Source organism: Lactuca sativa, chromosome 4, assembly GCF_002870075.4.
Source record: "Lactuca sativa cultivar Salinas chromosome 4, Lsat_Salinas_v11, whole genome shotgun sequence".
Lineage (NCBI taxonomy): Eukaryota > Viridiplantae > Streptophyta > Magnoliopsida > Asterales > Asteraceae > Lactuca > Lactuca sativa.
Genome location: NC_056626.2, coordinates 182,624,744 through 182,647,690, shown reverse-complemented (window position 1 = coordinate 182,647,690; position 22,947 = coordinate 182,624,744). Strand labels below are relative to the sequence as shown.

Sequence of the window (22,947 nt, the reverse complement as noted above, 5' to 3'; positions counted from 1 at the left end):
AATTCTTTCGAAAGCATTTTTCTTTTGAAAATATTTTTACCATTTCCTTAGTTTGAGTGCAATCACACTCGAAAGTGTGCCCGAATCCCTCAAACCAAGGCTCTGATACCAACTTGAAACATCCCAAAAATACAACCGAATTTTTTTTTTTAAAACATTATCAAAGCATAAAATCATCTAAATTTAGCAAAACCACGAATCGCATATCTCAAACTGTAAAAGCGAATGTATCAGTTCAAATGTTGTCAAAACATATAAAAAAATATCAAAATAAACTCCCAGGATAAACTAAAGCTGTGGTGTGTGCCATGCCATCATCCTGAGCTCTTCCCCTTACTAGCGGAAGTACCTAAAACCAAAACCTGAAACCATAAGCACAAAGCTTAGTGAGCTCCCCCAAGCTACCACATACCATACAATAACATATAAACATGTATTGGGCCTTGCCCACTGCATCAGACCGAAGTCCGAAAACTACATCGGACCGACGTCCATAACTAACGAGGGCCTTGCCCCCTGCATCGTACCATAGACCGGAAACTGCATCGGACCGAAGTCCGGAACTAACCAGGGCCTTGCCCCCTGCATCGGACCGTAGTCCAGAAACTACATCGGACTGAAGTCCGGAACTAACCAGGGCCTTGCCCTCTGCATCGGACCGATGTATGGAAACTGCATCGGACCGAAGTCTGGAACTAACTAGGACCTTGCCCTCTGTATCCGACCGAAGTCCGGAAACTGACTGAACATAGCATATCATAATCATATCTACTATCATAAACACATATACTACATACTGCATCGAACCGAAGTCCGGAACACATAACACAAGACATGATTGAATCACAAAGACATCAAGCACACTAAAATACTGCATCGACCGAAGTCTGGAACTACTGCTAACTAAATGGGTCGGCATTGTGGCCGTAGACCCGTTCCTACTAGAAGGAAACTCACCTCGTAATGCTGGCTGCTGAGATGCTAAATCTGAAACTGGCTGACTGCTTCTCCGGAACTCCCCGGCTACAAATCCCATAAACACTGGATCAAATACTGATAACCACTCTTAGAGTAAAATGACTATTTTACCCCTGGTCAAAGTCAACTTTCAGTTGACCAGACTCGCCGAGTTGGGCCGTCAACTCGCTGAGTCCCTAACTTCCTTTCTAATCCTCTTCTCGCTTCAACTCGTCGAGTTTGGCAAAGACTCGACGAGTTCTTCTTTGATGCTAACGTCGAGTCTAACTTCATCCGACTCGCCGAGTTGTATGAACAACTCGTCGAGTTCTCCTTAATCGCATGAACACGTCCAGACTGTGACTCGCCAAATTGTATGAACAACTCGTCGAGTCTGTTCCTGATGCAAGAAGATTGCCTTGGACTCGTCGAGTCATGGCGTAGACTCGTCGAGTCTCATGCATGCCATTACTATACAGTCGATTCTAGTCTATTTCAGTGCATCCGGTTCATAGATCTGGGCTTCCAGGGCTAGTTTTATACGTAAAGTTTCCAAATTCACGTGCATGCACAAGAGAATGGGGGCTTAAACACCAAAATTCATCCAACAATAAGCACTTAGGGTTTGGAAGAAGGCTATATCTGCATAAAGGTAGCTACATTGAGCTCCTAGAGCTTAATAACATCCAAATCTATGGTTTCCATCCTAAGGAGAGTTCAATTCTTGAGTTCGAATCATATAAAGTTCCAAGAGAACCATAAAAAAGCATAAAAGAGGGTTTAATGGAAGAATAAGCAAGGTGATAACTTTATTACCAGAATATGTAGCAAATGGAAGCTAGATTCTGGATCTCCTTTCTCTTCTATTGGTCTTCTTTCCTTTCTTTTCTTCTACAACTCCCAAGCTAGCACAAAACACTCAAGCTCAACAATGGGGACTAAGGCTTACAAAGTAATGCTCTGGAGGTGCTGGAGGCTGGGGTGGGAGGCTATAATGACGTTTAAATAGGGTACAAACCCTAGGATTTAGGGTTTCACCTAGACTGGCAGACTCGCCGAGTTCGGGAAATGGACTCGTCGAGTCGCCCACTAAAAACGCGTGCAAATCCCGTCTCTACTCGTCGAGTCGGGCTACTGACTCGTTGAGTTCCTCATAAGAAGGGAAAATACTATATTTAAATTACATACCAGAAATGGGGCGTTATATTTTCCATAAGGAATACATTTGTGTTATTTTGTAACAATATTGACCATTTGTGAATTTTGTCTAACTAACATTTTGTATTTTAGAATATTATAATTTTGATGTTAATTTTAACCATATAACTTATTTGCCATTTATATATATTTATTATTTTCATTTTAACAATATAACTTTTTGACGATTTATATATTTTCAGAAAACTATGTGAATATCGTTAAAAATTGAAGTTAAAAAAGAAAGATGTAAGTTTCTCAAAGTTTTCATTTCCTTTATTTTATATAACATAATATACTTAAACACTTAACTCTTAATAAGAACTTACTTGAAATTGTAATTTTTTTTTGTTATTTATACACTCTTCATTAAACCATGCATGTGAAAATTCAATAATATTATTATTTTATTTTATTTATTCAAATATAACATTTTCTTTATTTTCATATGAATATATTATGTAGGATTATTAGCCACTTTATGTACTTGTAATCATCATTTTATTTGACTTTTAATTTTTATTTTATTTAATTTTGATTGCATTGTTTATTTATTAGTTTTCTCAAGAGTATTATTTGATATGGATGAAATATAGTTGGGAGAATTATATCAGAATCATAAATCATAAATATTTTTGTATGATAAATTAAATAAAGAAAATAAACATAAAAGTTGTTTTTGGGATAATATTTTCTTAATATTTAGTGAGGTTATTACGTATGTAAGTTGTTTCTGGGTTAAAATAAATATATTTATTGTTTCTTATTTAAAAATTCGTTAAATTTTTTTTTTTTAAATTTAACAAAAATTGTTATGTTTTACTGTTTTAATTCTATAACTAAAAAACGTTTCAATTCTATGAACAATAATCATCTTTGATGTTTAAATTTTTAATTCTATGAACTAAAAAATGTTTCAAATTTATGGACAATAATCATCTTTCATGTTTAATTCTTTGATCCAAATGTTTACCATTTCAGTAGGCCTGTGGAAAAAACCCGAAACCCGTTCTACCATCCGACCAGTTCCGAATTCGGGTGGAATGGGTCGGGTAGAACGGGTAACGAATATGAACATTCGAGTAATAGGTTAACCCGATAATAATATAGGTCGGGTTTAAGGTACGAATATTTATTTTCGGGTATACCCAAATAACCGAATTCGTTTTTTTAAATAATACCAAATATACAATGTATGCACACTTCAAAAAAAAACCCTTCGTTTCCTTCCTATGAACGACGACTCGACAGTCGACGCAAACTCACAAAGGGAATATGATTACGACATTGAAGCTGAAGTCATGAACAGTCATAGCACGACATCGGTTTCTCCGATACCTACCAATTGTTTCAAGAAGTAAAAGAAAAACTTCAAGCTTTTATTAAAAAAAACGTTGGTAGGATTTGTTTGACCACCGATACTTGGACTTCTACACAACAATCAAGTTATATGTGTCTCACCGTCTAGTTTATAGACAATGAATGGAAATTGAAAAAAAAAAGTGTTGAGTTTTTGTCCTCAAGAGAGTCATCGTAGGGTTGATATTGGATTAGTGGCTGAGAAATGTTTAATAAATCGGGGAATAAAAAATGTTTTCACAATTTCCGTTGACAATGCAAGTGCTAATGACGTGACAATTGAGTTTAAAAAAAATCTTTCAAAATTCCAACAAGTGTCTCTTAAATGGGAAATGGACACACATGAGATGTGTTGCCTACATTTTAAAGTTGGTGGTGCAAGATGGTATTAAAAAGGTTGATAAGCCGGTTGAGATAATTGGATGGGCGGTAAAGTGGATTAGGCAATCACCTTCGTGAATTGGCAAATTCACCAAGTTTGCTAAGCTTGTTGATCCAGGTACAACGAAAAACTTGGTAAGAGATGTTCCAACAAGAAGGAACTCTACTTATCGTATGTTGAATATTGCCCAAGGTTATGAAAAAACTTTTGAGAGATATGATCTAGAGGAATATGAGTTTCGTTCCGACATTGAAAAGGCGGGTTTATCGATTCCTTCACCGAGCGATTGGGAACATGTTAGACATTTGTGCCGTTTTTTAAAACCATTTTGTGATGTTACTGAAAGGATTTCCGGGACACTATACGTGACATCAAACACGTGCATTGAAAATATTTATTCCATTTGTACACTCTTAGATGATGCTATTTCCGATGCCAGCCTTTGTGATATTGCATTGGCAATGAGAGTAAAGTTTGATAAGTATTTTGGCGACGTAGAAAAAATGAATTTGTTGCTCTACTTTGCTTTGATTATTGACCTGAGGAACAAAGTAAAATATTTGGTTATACTACTTGATGATCGTTATGGAAAAGAAAAGATGGAGGAGAAAAAGAAATATATTATGGATTCTATGTATGAATTATATAATAATTACATTAGAATTCATTCTCCAAGTACTACTTCTAGTACTACCGAGTCTAATAATTCATCACCGATTTTAGGGAAACGCCAAAATCCAGATGCTACGACACCAAAACCACCATTGAGAAATAAACTAAGGGAAAAGATGAAAACAAACATAGTTGAATCAATTGGCGAGTTAGAAAAGTATTTGAAAGAAAGTGTTGAAGAAGATTCATCAATGTTTAACATTTTAGAGTGGTAGAAAGTGAATAGTCAAAGATTTCCGATTCTATCCTTGATGGCTAAAGATTTGTTTGTCATTTCCGTCTTAACAGTGGCTTCAGAATATGTTTTTAGCACTAGCGGGAGAGTTTTGGATCCGTATAGGAGTTCTTTGACTCCTAAGATTGTTGAAAGTATAATTTTTACCCAAGATTGGCTTTAGGGTGGTATAAGTGACAACATCGATTTTGAACAAGATTGGGAAAACCTACAAAAATTTGATAAATGTAGTTGTTTATGTTTAATATTTTTTAATATTTGCACATGTTATGTTTTGTCCTTTTAATGCTTATACTATTTGTATAGGATTGAGAGAAGTTGGCACGTCTAATTAGAGCTCGGATTGGATATGGAAATTAATAGGGCAACGTGAAGATGCATGCCTTTTTTTTTTTTGTTATGTTTAGTCTTTTATGTTTCGAGTTGGGTTATCACTTATGAATTTTACTCTTTTTGTTATGTTTAGACTTTTATGTTTGGAGTTGGGTTATGAATTTTGAATTTTACTTTTTTGTTATGTTTAGACTTTTATTGTTTAGTTGGGTTGCGTTTAGATTTTTTTGTTGTGTTCAGACTTACTATTCCATGCTAAACATATTCATGGTTTTTTTAATCAAGAATTTGGAATGGAATTAAAAAAATACATAACATATTATAATTATTTGTATTGTTATTATATATGTACTTGTTAATTGTATGAAGTATTTTCCTACCCAATTATTTATTAAACCAACCAACATGTAAAAAAAATAAAAATAAAATCAATAAGTGTCATTTAAGAAATTTCCAGATATACCTGACAATTACCCGACCCGACCTTAAACCCGAATACCCGAAACCCGAATTACAATATAGGTCGGGTATCGGGTATTATTTTCTTAAGGAAATACCCGTTCTATCCAACCCGTTTTACCCGAAACCCAAAAATTTTACCCGTTCGACAGCCTTACATTTCAGCATCATATTTTTTAGTCTTGATCTTAAAATTTGGGAGTCTAAAATTAATTAATTGTATCAACTATATCATCTTAGTTGCTTATCTCAATTTCCCCATACTTAATAACAGTTTTAAAATATTCTCTAGATGATATCTGCAGCAAACAATATAAAATTATAAAAACACTAAATTTGATTCTCTACTGATGATTAACTAATGTTATTACGATTAAAAATATAACCAATAAGTACAAGATTATATTAATATATATAAACTTTAATAAAATGATTAATAATTTTATTTTCCATATGTTTCCACTTTTATCTTGCCATCATATAAACATTTGAAACACTTTCAAACAAACATAAAATATAACATATTTTCAAGTTTAGATTAAATAAAAAACAGAATAGTAAAAACATAAAACCTAAAGAGAAAACTATGACAGGTATTATTGTTATATACAAACTTTAAATAATATTTTAATAGTTCATTATTAATAGTTGTGTTTGACATTTTTCTATGTTTCCACTTTTATCTTACATCATATAAAAACTGTAAATCAAAAACACTTGTAAATAAACATAACAATAACATATTTTTAGTTTAAACTAGTGGAAATTCCCTGCGCCATCTTCATGCAGATTTTGAATCTTCTTTAGTAAATTACATGTAAAATCAGTTACAAAAAGAAGCAAAAGTAAATTTTTTAATATAGCATTACAGCAGTTAACTGTTATGATGGAGAGGCGTAAGCATTTTAGATTGGTCAGCTCTGTGTTATTGGTGATTTGTTCCATCATTTCCAGCTGTAAGATGTTATAATTTTTTTTAAAATTTGCTATAATACACAAATCAATCATAGTACATTGTTATTTCTTGTATCACATGGGTGAGTTTTACAATTCCACTAATCAATCATATACATATTCTATATTAAGTTTAAGTATTTTTTACAAAAATACCGTTTGTTTTTATTTTTGGTATTTTGTTCATCTTCGAGGTAAATGCAAAACTTAGAAAGTGTTTAGTACGATGGAGAGTACCAACAATGAACTCAATTGTTGCATCATTGTGATAACCAACTGCCTTTATTAATCAGATACCAACTTCCATATCAGTAAAATTATTGAAAATATATTATTGTTTTTTTTTTTCCTTTTTTTAGCAAAAAGAAGATTATAGGAATGACCGATAACTAATTTAAGGTTGGGTTTCATGCTCTTGTGAAGCTCTAATCCTAAACTCTCATTTTACCTTAAAAAAAAAAAAACAATATTTTTGAGTCATTTAAAAAAATATGTAAAATTTGATCATATGTCCAAGACTACAACAATTTTTTGATGTGGGTAAGTTTTTTTCTATTTTACACACAAATCAGTAAAAAAATCATAATTTTCATTTTAAAAGGGTTTATACTTACGTATCAGTAAAAAAAATATCATATTTTCCATTTCATCCACAATTTTTTTTTTTGAACAGATTGCAAATTTCGATCACTTTTTTTTTTTAAATTAAAACAATTTTCTAATATGCATAAACTTTATTTTTCCATTTCACCACAAATTAATAAATAAAAGATCAACATTTTAACAAATTTTTTTTAAAAGAGTTTTTTTTTTTTGAACCGACAATCTAATCTACTCCTAAGCTAACAACACCAATTTCACCTATGTCCACGACAGGACTTGAACCCTCGACCTCAAAGAGGGAGGACACCACTTGATACCGCTAGGCTACAAGCCCTTTGGTTTGAAAGAGTAAATATATGATCTTGAACCAAGTACTTCAAAAAGACTGGAAATTTTGATCATATATGAAATATTACAAAATAATTGGATCCCACAATCATTATTTCTTCATTTTACAACAAATTCATAAGAAAATATAAAGATTTTCATGTATAAAGTTTCCTATTTACCTACAAATGAAGTTTATTTTATTGGATTAGACTTTGGTTGAACAACAATAGGCTTAGCAACATGAACTTCAACTGCAAACATCAAACACATAATAACCCTGTATACAAAGTACAATAAATAAAGTAAACATAATTCTCCCAAAAATGTAATTATATAAAATTTGATTGTAAGCAACCACAATTTTGACTGTAATGTGTCATTCAATACCGTGTATTCTCTTCCAACTCCCACACATGTTTTCCCCACATCAAGACATTGATTTCACTATATCTGGAACACCATACTCTTTTACCTCCACGAATCCCCTCACTCCTACAGAAATATATATATATATATATATATATATATATATATATATATATATATATATATATATATATATATATATATATATAGGGTATATTGAGTAAATTTTTAGACAAGTAAAGAAACAAACAATTAAAGATGGAAAAAATTATGGTAAAGTCACAAACCGGGCACAACTTTGCTAGAAAACCCTTAAGCAAATTAGAAGATTGTTCGGCAGTGGTTTCAGTTGGGCATTTTATCGAACAGATGGTGAAACAGAGGAGCCTTTTGTGATCCAAAAACTGTTGACAACGGCTTTAGGTACTACTACAAAAAAACACATAGGACCCAGTTAAATCAATTAAAGAACTCGGTTTTGAACTGGGACTTAAAGTCAGTGAGTCCTATGTGAGAAAAGAAATAGAACCTGGTTTAAAAATCGGGACCTATTAGTTTGTAAAGAACACGGCTGTTTATAAAGAAACAGGACATATGGGGAGAATAGAAGACACAAAACTGGGCCACAAGGGAGATTAGGTCATGCTTCTACCACACAAAACCGTGTTGTATAAGGAGATAAGAGCCCGATTTCAATCCCAAAAACCGGGTCATATAATGATTAAATATGCACAGGTTCACCAGGTCATATAAAGAACAATGATTTTTTTATGAAACTTTTTTGTGGAAATAACTATTGGACATACATTTGAAAATACACTATGTTACGATTAACCACCGACACAAATATAAAGAAACGGAGACTTATATCCGACACATTCAATACAAAGAGTATGCTCTAATGAACAAGTTATGTTAATGTAGACATGATAAATAACCAAGCATTATTTTCATTGATATAAACATATCTGAGTGTCACAAAAAACTTCTTGATTTGTCATTTCTTACTACATAAAAATTTTCAAAAAAGAAACTATGATTACATGGCAGAGGAACTGTCCTATAATCATGTGTAGCAGCTACCCTTAATCCTCACTGAAAAAGAAACACAACAAATAATCAATTTTTTTGTCTAACAGTTCAAAAAAGTTGAAGTTAACAAAAGTATGATGTTATAAAGATTAACAACTAACCCTGTACACTTTTAGACAACATCATTCTTGTAATTATTCCTAAATTCTCTCCTTAAACTTTTGCAATGCAGCCTTCTCTAGTATGAGTAGGTTTCAAGTGGATCTAGTTAATCCTCATTGGCCAAGAAATCCCTTTTAAGCCAATACTTGAATGATCTCCACTTATGGTTGCAAGCCATAAGCACATTGGCTTTGCGTTTATCATCACGGATATTCCAGTTGTTCTGTTTTTGTTTCAACAAATTATAATTATTAGTAACATATATTGACTAAATGAAAACACATTTAATGTGTATTAGATAAAAAAACCTTGATACTTGATAGTCAACCATAAGTTGGCAAACTTTTTTTTTGTCTATCGCTACAATGCTAACAAAGAATGTTGAAGTCAACTTATTATGGCTCTGTAGACTTTTGTTGTTCTTTTCCCCCCTTGTTTGTGCTTGTACCTGTTGTATCGGTTCTTGTGGTCAATGATCATTCATCATCTTTATTCTAAATGATTTGAAAAAGGCTTGATTACCTACACGAACCAATTAAAAACCAAAAAAGGATAACAAACAAACATTTTATCTTCTGAAAACCATTTAATTGAACAAACATAATACTCATGGACAATTGCAACATAGATATTTTAAAGATGTAGACCAAACAGAAAAAACATGTAAAAACCAACATGATGAGATTATAGAGGTCCTTCTTAGTATAATTTCTAATTCAAAGTGTATATGTGATTGATGTCCACCTGATTGAAAGAAGGTATATGGCTGCTTCTTTTGCACAGTACATAATTTTTTTACATAAAACTATACCAACATTCCTATATAATAACGTTAATTTCTTGAGATTATCATCCACCAAATTATAACCCATACAAAAATCCATACAAAAGGCACATCATAATATTAAACATTGTTGTTCAATCATAACAAACAAGATCAAGAAAAGGTGTGAAAAACCTCAATATTGTGGTTATAACACAATTATAGAAGAATAGTTTATAAGTTGGCACTGTAATTATTCAAATCGTTGCTTCAATTCCACATATAAGATTATCATTCATCACTTCATCTTCATCCAAAACATGACATTTAGTTAACCTTTAGTTTATTTGACAATCATGTGGGGGAAGCAAATATAAGTGACAAAATAATACTTGCATTAAAGGAGAATATTTCAACGACCATGGATAAGCTATGCCTTTCAACGATCACCCAAACTTAATTTGAATTAAATGTATTTTATGGACTAGCCAAGCAATTAGGTCAAGCCAAAATAGCTCCAACTGTGTACACGATATAAACTATGTTACCCTTTCAGGTCATTATCCTTAAAAACTAATATGAATGAAAGGAATTTTTTACACATCCATAAGATTACCCTCATAGCATATGAAGATAAATTTTACTAAGAGGGATAAAAGCAAACAATATAACAATGGATAAATGAGAATAGTCTAATAAGGAGTATACTGAATTATTGATGATAACGGTGTATAATGAAATTAATATGAATTAGACAAGAATAACCTCTTAATAATTATAGATATAATAGATGCTTCACAAATCTTATTATCTACCTTAATGTTTTCGATAGTTTTTAATGGAAGGCGAAACTTTTCCCGCCAAAGATTTCATCATCGTTAATCCAATATATATACATGATATATACCAAGCCTTACCTACTCCCATTCTATACAATTGAACTACATTTTTCTGTTATAGAAAAACACCCATTTGGTTCTTAATAGAGAAAACAGGACAATGAAAAAAAGGAGAGACAGGGACAAGAGACCAATAGCGGAAAAAAAGAGTCGTCATCGGCTCTCCTGGTACTCGTTTAGTGCTATTGCATCTGTCGAAGTGTGAAGGATAGAAGGAATGCATAATGATCTTGAATCTTACATTGATTTGAGGTAATAATTCTTAAGGTCTTGTGTTTTAGTTAACTAAAATCAAGTTTATTGAAACCAAATTTAGGTTTATGGTATTTTGTCAAAACAATTTGAGGTTTTCAATATCAACACTGTTTCAGATTTTTAGTTCTACTTACATGTAAAGAATTTTTATTTTCTTATTTGGAAGTTACCTTTGAATGTGTTGTTGATTGTCCGTGCCAAAGATGAAAGGGAAAGGGTTTACGATATCTTTAATTTTGAGGGTATATTCTAAAGGCTACAGCAAGACTAGAGATAGTTTTCAAATTTAAAACATCAATCGTGTGAAAATTTGAGCACAGACGACGAGGGTTAAAAAATGAATAAATAGAAATTAAGTACATAATCAATGGAATCAATGGTAATTATCTTACATTTTTTTTATCAATATCTATTAAGCTTTAAATTTTAAATTTTATTCATGATAAGTTTTTGAGTGTATCATACCTGTTTTTTGCAAAGTGCATGAATTTCAAAAGTGATAAGGATATTAAATAGTGAAATATGCAGGCCTCATCTATCCCAACCCAATTTTTTGTTTAGTACCTGGCGTAGATTTTAAAACTCATTTGTGGTTTGGCGTGGATTTTAAAATTTATTTGTGGTTTGGCTACTATGTACATTATGTGTATGGAATGTTATCTGTATATTCATAGATCGAAAATAAAAATTTTAGACTAGTCTTGCTGGTGTATGTTTTTCTTTCTCATGTTTAGTTTTTTTTATATGTAAGTTTTTTTCAATTATGTGTGAATTCAGTTTTTGGTTGTTTCTTAATTGGATCTTCATTTCTGGTATTCATATGGGTCTATTTATACATTGAGACCTTTGATGCAATTGTGATTAGACCGGTTGTTTAGGGTTCTGTCATGATTTAGATAGTTTGCTTTTTTTTTTTTGGATCCTGGATCAGAATGTTGTCTGATGCTGAGATAAGTTCATCCCTTTGACAATTTTTCCCCAAGTTTTGTCTTGCATCTGTGTGGTGGTTTCTTGATCCGTTTCTCCCGTGTTCTTTGGAGTTGCTGACATACTTTCTTGATCTTCTCTGGTTCTATTTGTGCTCCTGGTTGCTGATTGCTTTCTAAATGTTGGTGGGTTTTATTGGTTTCTTGACCATTTTGCCCATGCTTTGCATTTTTTGGAGTGGTGCTTGTTGACTGAGGTTTTCTCCCTCTGTTCATCTGTTTGCTTCTGTTTGCTTTTGTTGTGGTCTGCTATGCTCTCTATGTTGCTGGTGGGATAGATCTTTGCTATTTGGACCTTTTTACCCTTATGGGGTGTTTTTCCGGCCAAATTAACAACATACATACAACGTATGGGGTGTTTGGATAGGGAAAAAATAGGTTGCTTATTGTTTATTGCTTAATCCCACCGTAATAAGCAAATTTAAGTGTTTGGATAGTAGTCTTTAAAAATCAACTTATTGCGGTAGGAATAAGCAAAATAAGCTGATTTTAATAAGCAATGGGGGAATGCTTATTGCTTATTGGTCATTTTACTCATATAAGCTGTTTTATTTTGCCAAACACGTAAATGCTTATTGCTTATTGCTTATTCCCACTGCAATAAACTAATCCAAACAAATTTTAAAAAAATGTTTATTCTCACAACAATAAGCAAATAAGCAATAAGCTAATAAGCTAAAAATTAGTTATCCAAAATAAACACACACAATAAAATACACACAACCACTCAGCCATACTTGTGGCGGAAGGCGGTGGTAGAGGGTGACAGCAACCACCTCACGGTGGTGGTGGTGGATTCTCTTGATTCCCAACCGAGCAAACACACGCACACACTCATAAACACGTGCTGAACACGTACACGACTCAGCTTCCTTGCGGCGGCAGGCGGTGATGGATGATGACCGGAGCAACAGAAGAATTGTACAGGCAGCGGCAGCGAAGGACTAGCTATTGCGGGACGAGGTCAGAAGCGAAGTGGTGATGGGATAGCAACGGCAACTACCGTGTGCAGCTGAGGTTGGTGACAGAAATGAAAATAAGAAGAAGAAAGGATGGTGGAAGCGGATGTGCTCATGGTGGCTACTTGATCTCACCGGAAGTAAAGGTAGCCGCAAGAAATGGAGATGGCGGCATCAGTTGTTCACAACGGCAGTCGGCAACGGTTGGGGATGGAATAAGGTTGTGCATCTTCAACCGAGAACAATGGCGACTAGGGTTTGGCAGCATCCCTCCTTGGTCTTGACGAATCCTCATGACAACCCCCGCTTAACATTTCGTCGGGTGCAAAGTATTTCGTCTATGCCGACAGCAAAGGCAACACTACAACGTCCGGTGGCCCATGGTGGCGACGCAATCGGCGGCGGTGGCTGGAACGAGAGTAGTGAGGGTGGAGGCTGGAAGACTCATTAGGGTTAGGGTTATGGGTAGGGATGAGCATATGACCCGTTGGACCGGACCGGACCAGATATACATATTAATGGGCCGGTTTTCGGGTTTTGTTTTTACCGCTAATCGGGTTACGGGTTTGGACCGGACCGTACCCGGAATACGGGATTTAACCTGGACCGTACCGAAAAAAAATTTCTCCTTAAAATATATAGATAAGGATATTGAATTATTAGTTAATGTTATATATAACATTATGTATAAAACTTGATGTTTTTATTGTAACATTATTTATAGATCTTGATCAACGTTTGTTCCTATCACTTTACATGAAAAAATGTATCTAGCATGCTATTTTTTGTTCAAACATGCAAATTTTTTTATAAAAACATGCAGTTTTTTTATAAATAATACTGTTTTTTATTGTTTTTTACACAAAAAAGCTGTTAAAATGCAGTTTTTTTTATTAACAATGTTGTTTCTTTTTTGTTAAAACATGCATTTTTTTATAAAAAGTGTAGTTTTTGTGCTAAATAGTGTAACTTTTATTTGTTCCAAATGTTAATAAGGTTTGTATTTTTTTGTAGACACCTCATTTGCACGTGATCTAAGTAAAGTCCCATATTGTACCAATTTCAAAGCCTAGTTCGGTCCAAAACCCGAAACCCGGTTTAGTACCCGAGACCGGACCGGACCGAACCCGAACCCGTACATCCAAAAACGGTCCGGTTTTCGGGTAAGAAAATTCACGATTTTCGGTCTTCGGGCCAGTCTGGTCCGGGTTTGGCCCGTTGCTCATCCCTAGTTATGGGACGGGGTTGACGGGTTATATGCATCCCTCCCATCTCAAACATTTGGCCATATTGACACCTTTAGCCCCTCCATGTCAATTCTTTTCAACTTAAGTACCATAATTTACCAAACAGTCCTTAATTTCGAAATTCTTTGCAAAGCCAATCCCGAAATTACCCTTTTAACCTCTAAAATCTCAATTAGGACATATTCAACCCTTTCTTCTCTTTTTCTTTCAAATTAAATCCAAATTACCCAAATAGCCCGTCCTCTACAAAATATTTTCAATATAAGCCCAAAAACTACAAAATGAGCCCAATTAATTATTCTATAGCCCTATGTTCAAATATTCTTTACACCATGAACCCGATAGCACTCTTTAGACCTCCTAAAGAAATTATAATGCCAATTAAACACTTTTTCACTAAACTCTTATATGTGTGTGTGTGTGTGTGTGTGTGTATATATATATATATATATATATATATATATATATATATATATATATATATATGTATCGGAATAAAATAATACTTAAAACACATTTTTGGATGTTAGGGTTTGTCTTCGAAACGAGGTGTTAAAACTCTCCCCCACTTAAATTAGATTTCGTCCGCCAGTTCATTCCTTACCACTCCTGACACGTCAAACAACTTGAGCAACACGGCCACAACCACAACCATAACCTAGCGATTCCAAGGCAACCAAATCATCCCTCACAGGGTTCTAAAACCCGAAGATGAACGAATCCTTGCATCATGATCACATCTACTCTGTCTGAAATCTGTAGTCTCGAGATGGTCTGTCTCCCTGACAGACCGCCCACACTGAATCATCGCCTGAATTTATTGTGCTTATCTCCCAACTGGTTACTCAACTTCCGATAACTTTAGGCTCCCACTAAAAAAACAATAGTAATGATAAACCATTAAAAATGTTAGGAAAGAGAAATTTTCTTTACAGCTTAATTATATTTGTCGCGATAATATTTATAAACGGTGACCGTAGATGAACATTTATGACTCTATATGAAAAAACACATCACTACAAGTATTTTATGCTCGTCATTTAATTCCTTGTGAGTGAGTAAACGTTCAAAATATTCATGATATAATATTAAACATGTCACTAAAAGTGATCAATAATCATAATAAAAGAAATAAAATGTTAATATAGAGCATTTTTGTGACATCTGGATTTTTTATTTGTTGGTGTACGTAGACAATAATAATGATAAACCATTAAACATGTTAGTAAAGATAAGTTATCCTTACAACTTAATTATATTTGTGTCTCCGAAAGTCTACAATGGCCAAAATAATATTTATAAACAGTGACTGTAAATGAACATTTATAACTATGGGAAAAACCGCATCACTATTATTCATGATGGTTATCAATATAAAATAGATATATCTCCAAAAACATCATAGCATATAATGATGGGTTTGACCTATAATAACGGGTTTTTATGGGTTATACTCACCAGAATTGAACGACGTCATAAGTTATCTTTTCAATGACGCGACCTTTCCTCTCATGTTATTAAAAAAAAGCTTGACATAAAATGTCTATAATGACGAGCTTTTTGTGTGGATAAAGCTCAGTTTTGTACTAGTACCCGTTTATGAACCAACATGTTTATGACACATACCCGTTTGCCCTTTTATTAAGGTGTTGTTTGTTTTTTGGAAGAGAAAATGTCTGAAGTCTGCGGACCACCTCTGCAATCCTCTGTAGCATAAGAGATGGAACAAATGGCTGCAACATGTAATAAAAAGTATGTTTGTTTTTTAACGTCTGCAGACTGGTGCAGTAAGTTAAACTAAGGCGTGAAGAGGTTTGAAGCAGTTGGTTTAGTGTTGCGCCACGCAACACATGCGCAACAATTTTTAAATCAGAAGTCTTCTGAAAAACAAACAGCTGCGAAGAGCCAAGTGTCGTGTGTGTGCTGCGCGACGCATCAATAAATGGTCTGAAGTGGTTTTTTTTTTTTTTTTTTTTTTTTAAAAAAACAAACAACACCTAAATGTGTTAGGTATAGATCATTCTCGATTCGCTCCACTTAATCTGCCCCATATATATATATATATATATATATATATATATATATATATATATATATATATATATATATATATATAACGCTTAAGTATGTAACTCTATATCTATGTAAATTGTAATGTATAACTTGTTTAAGTAGACATATTATCTTTTTTGATAAATATTATTTTGTGGAACACATCAAAATAATGAATTTTTAATATTGTAAAAGGGTCGGGTTAATGGGTCGGGTATTCATTTATTCATAACCCTGACGGTTATTGGAGCGAGACAGGTCATGTTTTTAAAAATTTTAAACGGTTTGGATCAATGGTGATTCGCTCCAAACCCGCCCTACTGATAGGTCTAATGACGAGGTCATAACGTTTTTCAACACATGACTTAAGACGATAATTTTTTGTATTTAAAAAAAAGTGAAACCACATAATTATATATTTATATAAAATATATCATATTCTTAGAAGAATTATATCAACCTTTAATAACAAAAAGCTAACAAAAATTCAATGATGTCATGTCCGATTTGAAAAAATAAAAATAAAAATAAAAACTTACACCTTCTCCTCTATTATTACCTTAACCACCATGATTCTACAACATTGCCTAACTTCTATCAAGTGCGTTCCTATTATGGGTAAAAAACTTAAATACATTTGCCTATATTGGTATTTGGTAGCGAGTAAAATAAAGTTATTATTCTCTATAATTTGTTCATTTATAATTAGTATCCTTTTTTCTTAACAAATTATAATATACTTGGGTGGCCTCTCATCACTTACAATAGCAACATGCATTTTTTTTTACAGCAATGGCAACTACAATAAACATGTACAAAAGATTAAGAAAACTTTGACATGCACTTATTTACATACACTTATGCACCAAAACCATCTACTTATATACAAGTAAACCATGAAGCTTGCTTCTTATTTATGCCTTATTATCAAGCTATCATCTTTCTTCATTCCCTTTGTTATATTGTATCTATGGCACAACCACTGTAAAACTTTTACCTCCTTCACTCTCTTCATTAGCTTCTCTAATGACCCATGACCCCACTTCCATTTTTTTAGTTCTCTTTAGTTGTCTCACCAAATTCAATCGTTCAGATGAATACGGGGAAGGAATCTATTGGACATAATACAACAAGATTATTATCATAACAAAACAAGAAATTAACAATCATAAAATAAACATTTAAAAAAAATTAAATGTACCAATGATGGGACGTATTTGTTGATTGCAGCTAAGATTGCTGCATGCCCGACAGCCGACACAGGAATTAGCATTAGGATTGTGACAGGGACAAGTGTCACCATGTCATTCAATGTTCTTTTTATTTTCCTTTTTTCTCTATTTGTAATCTTTTTGCCATGTAATTGCTTCACAAGGAGTCCAATAACATCCCCCACATCTATGAATAGTAGTTGAGTACCCATACAAACAATCTGTAAATCATGGTTCATGTTAGCATTCGAATGTTTTTGGAAGGAATGGAATCTATCTAAGGAATTGGAATTTGAAGGAATTGGAATCTGTTACGTGTTTCGTTGGCAAGAAATGGAATTGAATTCCTTCCACCCTCCTCCTCCTAAGAAAGGTGAAATCCATAAAAAATGGAATTTGAAGGAATTGAATTCCATTCCGTCGATCTGGCAACCAAACAAGTCCTGGAATGGAATCACGTATTCCAATTCCATTGGAATCACAAATTCCAATTCCATCAGAATCGCATATTCCAATTCCACCGGAATCACGAATTCCAATTCCGTCGGAATCATAGATTCCAATTCCTTCGGAATACACGAACCGAATTAGTGTCTTACATTACTGGCATATATGACCTTCTCCGTGGATTTTCTAAGTAAACGTTCATACAAACGCTTTCTTTTCCTGGCAACCTTTAAATGGTTGATTCCTGCTAATAAGCTTATACCCTGCCAAAGTATTTAACGTTTTAATCAACCAAAGAAAAAATCACAAAGAATAGCAACCTACTTTACTCTCATTTTACCAATATTGGCAATGTACCTATATCTTTCACCCATAATAACAACATACTTTATGTATTTTTAACTCATAATAGCATTGTACTTACATTTATTACCATAATAGCATTGTACTTACATTTATTACCATAATAGCAACATACTTTAGTAAATAAACAAAGTACATTGCTCATATTGGTAAAAAAAGAGAAGTATGTTGCTATTTCTCACAATCTACCACAAGGTTGTTAATAGCGATCGCTACACTCGCTATAGCGAATAGCGTAGCGTAGCAGTGATGGGTCGCTACGATGCCTGTAGCGAGGCAATAGCGCGTGTAGCGATGTCCGACATTTTTTTTTTGTTTAAATTGGTAAGAAACGTAGCAATTAGGCTCGGAATAGGTTTAGGTGGGCAATTGTACAATCAATTTCGTGCCTTCCCCTCTAATCGACTAAGATTGTACGATCGGAGCCAAAATCGATTTTGGTGGGTTATTTCTCCCTTCTGCGACAACAGTGACAATAGCACACCTCACCAAAATCGATTTGTGCTATTGAAACATAGTTTGACTTTAGAGTCTAAAAATAACCATTATTTTGTGGTATTAGAACTTAATTTTAGAATTTAGAGTCTAAAACTAACCAATATTTTGTGGTAAACATCTTTTGGAACTTAATGTTAGCTTAATAGAACTGGTACTTGTTAGTTCTATGTTATTTTTGATTGCTGCGTAGGTGCAGGTAAATATAGTTTTTAATTTTATAAGAAATCACAAAACATGAAATAGCTGTCGCTATTTCATCGCTATCGCTACGTAGCGTATAGGTGGGTTGTCGCTATTTCCTCGCTATCGCTATCGATAACCTTGATCTACCATTAAAGCAATCATAATCTCTTACTAACAAAATGAAAAAGTCACATTTCATGAGTTAAATTAGGGCACAATTAATACCTTAATCTCTCTAGACATCTCTTCATGATTCCCTCTTTTCATCAATTCAATCGGCTTTGAGTGAGCTTCCAATAACATAAATGATTCATGCACAACTCTTTCACCAAATTTCATTACTTCACTGCAAAGGGAAAAAAATAAATAATAAATTAAGTTGTTCTTTCTGTATTAAGTCAATTTATCTGTAATAAGTCAAAAAGAAACAACACCTTACCCTGACTTATCATAAGTCGCCCAATACTCCTCTAGGCAATTCGACAACAAAGCCTGACTACAAATTACATATCAATTATCATATATAAGTTTGTGACATAAAAACATGTTATGATAAGTTTATTTGTTTTTGTATAAATAATACTACCTTTGGGACAAAAATGAAAGCACATCAGAATTTAGTGGTTTTTGAGAAGAAGTTGTATAATGTACAAATCCAGAAAAAACATCATAGCAAACAGTAAGAACTGTGTACAAAATTATCTCCTTTTCTGTTTGATGTTTTCTAAATCTTCTTCCATCATATTGGAATTTGCATTTAAGTGGAGCATAAAAATCAAGCCATGAAATTTCATCTATAACCACCTGAAAAATAGATGATGAAATCATTAAGATGTAATATTTTTTAGTTTTTATGAGAAATTGTGTTATTAAACAAACCTCAATGAAGAGTTGATACTTTGCTAGAGAGTTAAATTCAGGATAGATATACAAGCTACCACACTCCAAGTAACTACACAAGGTTCAAAATCTTCATGATTGTTAATCATAAATAAAAAAATATTGGGCTAATAACAAAAAAAAAAAAAAAATTATATCATAAAATGACCACTTTTCAACTTTTATCACAAAATATCACATGTTTCGCAAAATACATATTTCTTTGGGTTTTATGCATAAAAATCTCATTATTTTGGAAATTTTTTTGATAAAGTCCTAAATATTTTTTTAACAGAAAAGTGTCGTTATTTTGATAAATTCACATAATCTGCCATTTACTTAAGAAAAATTTGGTTGGGAGAAATGTTAAATAATCAAAACTTTTCTGTTAAAAAAACAAAATTTATGACTTTTTCAAAAAAATTCTAAAAATAATGGGACTTTTCTGCATAAAACCCTATTTATTTCTAGCGAAATTGATTTTTTAGTGCCACTACATTTTTTTCATGTAAAAATTAATTGTTTCTTTCATAGAAAAAAACTGTGTATTTTTTTTTTCTATTTTTTTTTATAGATTTTTCTAGTTGAGACCATTGATAAATAATTTCAAGAAATTAACTTTTTCAGTGGTCAACGTAAAAAAATATATCTCACGAAAAATAAATTTTGCAAAAAGAATGATTTCATTTTCACGAAATGAAATTTAAGTAGGACCCACTAATAAATTAATTTCAAGAAAAAAGGTATTTGGCGAAATAGGTGATCGTATTTCCTTCCCATTTTTTATTATTCTTGTAATTAGCCCCAAAAATAAAGTAACACATTTTTAAATCTACCTTAAAAAGTCCTTAATTTGATCATCCATCTCTTTTATATTCATATCTGATAAATACAATCTTGTCTCTCTTCCCAAATACGCAAAAATCCCAAGAGTTGCTAAAGTAGTTTCTTCAACCTAAATAATTATTATTAAACCAAAACCACTTTAATTATCTAACTAATTTCACATAAAAGTGAACATAAACATAAACATAAACATAAACACAATTATAATACATAACATAACAGACCTTTTCTATGAAGTTTTCTTGAGGTATTATAACACTTTCTCTATGAAACGCTAAAGAAAGTTTTTTCTTCACGAGTCCAATCCAAAATTCCACATCCTCTATATTCTTACTTGGTAAAACCTTTTTCCCACAATGTAACAAAAAATCTTCTTCAAATCCTGCTTTGATTGATAAATTATGCAATTTATCTACTGATACAAGATCACATGATAAATCCCTAAATTCAGCCAATGAATCATCAATCGATGCAGTAAATTGAGGGCAAGAAACACGATGTGACCCCAATTTTGTTATCGAAGTACAACAAGTTACAGCAAGAATCACCCCTGCAACACCACTGAATAACTTTATGTTATTATAGATTATGCAATTTGATCTGTTGGTTTAATTAAAAAAAAATAATAATAATTTTTTTACATACCTTCCAGAATATTCCGCAGACCATTTCTTGAATAGTGGAAGGAATAATCCTGTAATTCGTGGAAGTTCTACTGTTCTGAACCATTGAATTAGTTTCGGATGCTTTGAATTCAACTGGGTTTCTATGAATTCGCCAAGGAATGATGTCTTTGAGGATAAACTGAAGTAGAAAAGGATTACAGTTTTAAAGATTGGATAAACTTGTAGAAGTTGTTCAAAGAATGCGTCGAAATTCAGAAGATTTACATTTCGTAAACTTGACTGTTGCTTCGTTTCTGAGAAAGAGAAAATCCCACTTCGATTGCAGCTTTGAGCAAAGCATAAACTGCGACCTGTAAAAACAATGATATGGCTATTTATGGTTTATATAGTAATGATCCTAAATTTATAATATTTTATATTTTTTGATTATAGGTCACCTGATATGCAGTGTGTTTATGCCATGCATTTACATCGATTCCGTTCCAGGCATTTGAAAGCTCTGGGCCAGTTTTAGCGAAATCTAGAGATTGAATAGCGAGGGAAAAGCTTCTGGCGGAATGATGTAATACCCATATAAGACAATTAAGATGGTTAAATTCGAATTCGTTTGTGTGTGTTGTAATACCCAATGAAGGTTCATCTTCAAGAATGAAATTATCGATACCAGAAGAGGGAATTGATGATAGAGATTTTGATGATGAACGACTTAATGAGATGTTACGAGATGATGAAACGCAAGCTCGAAGTGGATTGTTCTTGAGCGAGCTACGCTTTAGTTGCTGGTTTTTGCTGAACTTTGCGAAATTAGGTAATCTGGAACTGGTTGTGTCTTCTGATCGAGCGGAATCCCTGTGAAATAGAGAGATAAATCAATGAGTTTTAACTGTTAAAAGAAAACCTAAATCAAGAACAACACATAATGCTCTGTGAAAGAAGACGCGTAACATTGAAGCAAACATCATATGAATGTGATGAAATTGGAGAAACAGAGAGCTTACAGGTTGTATGAGGATCGAAATGAGAAGCGGGAGGCCATGGAAGGCGAAAGAGAAGAACATGGTGGAGAAAGGTGGGGATATATAGAAGCGGATGATTTTGAAGCGAAATCATCGAGGTTGCACAGAGACAGGGACTGAGAAGTAGATTAAATTAATGGGTGTTGTTGTATCATAATTTATAGATTTTCTTTTCTTGTTTTTCTAAACCCTTTTTAGTTAGACATTTTTTTTTTTTAATCTTTTTATTGTCTTTTATTATTATTATTATTATTATTATTTTAAAAAATTGATTTGATGAGATATCACTTTAATAGTCTGAATGAAAAAATAATATATGAATAGTTCAAATATAAACAGAACACAGAGATAGTCGGAACGGAAAAACAATATAGAGATAGTCAGAATAAAAAGAGTAACACACTGATAATTGATAGTCTAAATGAAAATAAAAATAAAACAAAAATAATCCAAATGAAAAAAATATATTTTTAATAATAATAATAATAATAATAATAATAATAATAATAATAATAATAATAATAATATTTTGTATAAATAATGAAAACAAAAAAAATAACAAAAATACACAGGTTGGATTGGGAACTACATACACAAGTCAACCTAGTGACAACATACTTATTATGTTATGTTATATGGTTTGATTCATAGAACTGCATGCTAGAATAGGACTAAG

At 32.7% G+C, this 22,947-nt stretch overlaps 1 protein-coding gene across 1 annotated transcript; it reads right to left on the bottom strand.

The window, feature by feature from the left end:
- Positions 1–16,961: 16,961 nt before the first annotated feature.
- Positions 16,962–22,480, bottom strand: LOC111900819 (uncharacterized). Its single transcript, XM_023896708.3, has 13 exons — positions 22,254–22,480; positions 21,693–22,104; positions 21,520–21,605; positions 21,275–21,433; positions 20,854–21,190; positions 20,620–20,738; positions 19,784–19,856; positions 19,491–19,708; positions 19,344–19,400; positions 19,130–19,250; positions 18,013–18,123; positions 17,404–17,634; positions 16,962–17,314 (listed from the first exon to the last, which is right to left on the bottom strand). The coding sequence occupies exons 1-13, from the start codon at positions 22,289–22,291 to the stop codon at positions 17,171–17,173; spliced, it is 2,106 nt and encodes a 701-aa protein (XP_023752476.1). The 5' UTR covers positions 22,292–22,480; the 3' UTR covers positions 16,962–17,170.
- Positions 22,481–22,947: the final 467 nt, after the last annotated feature.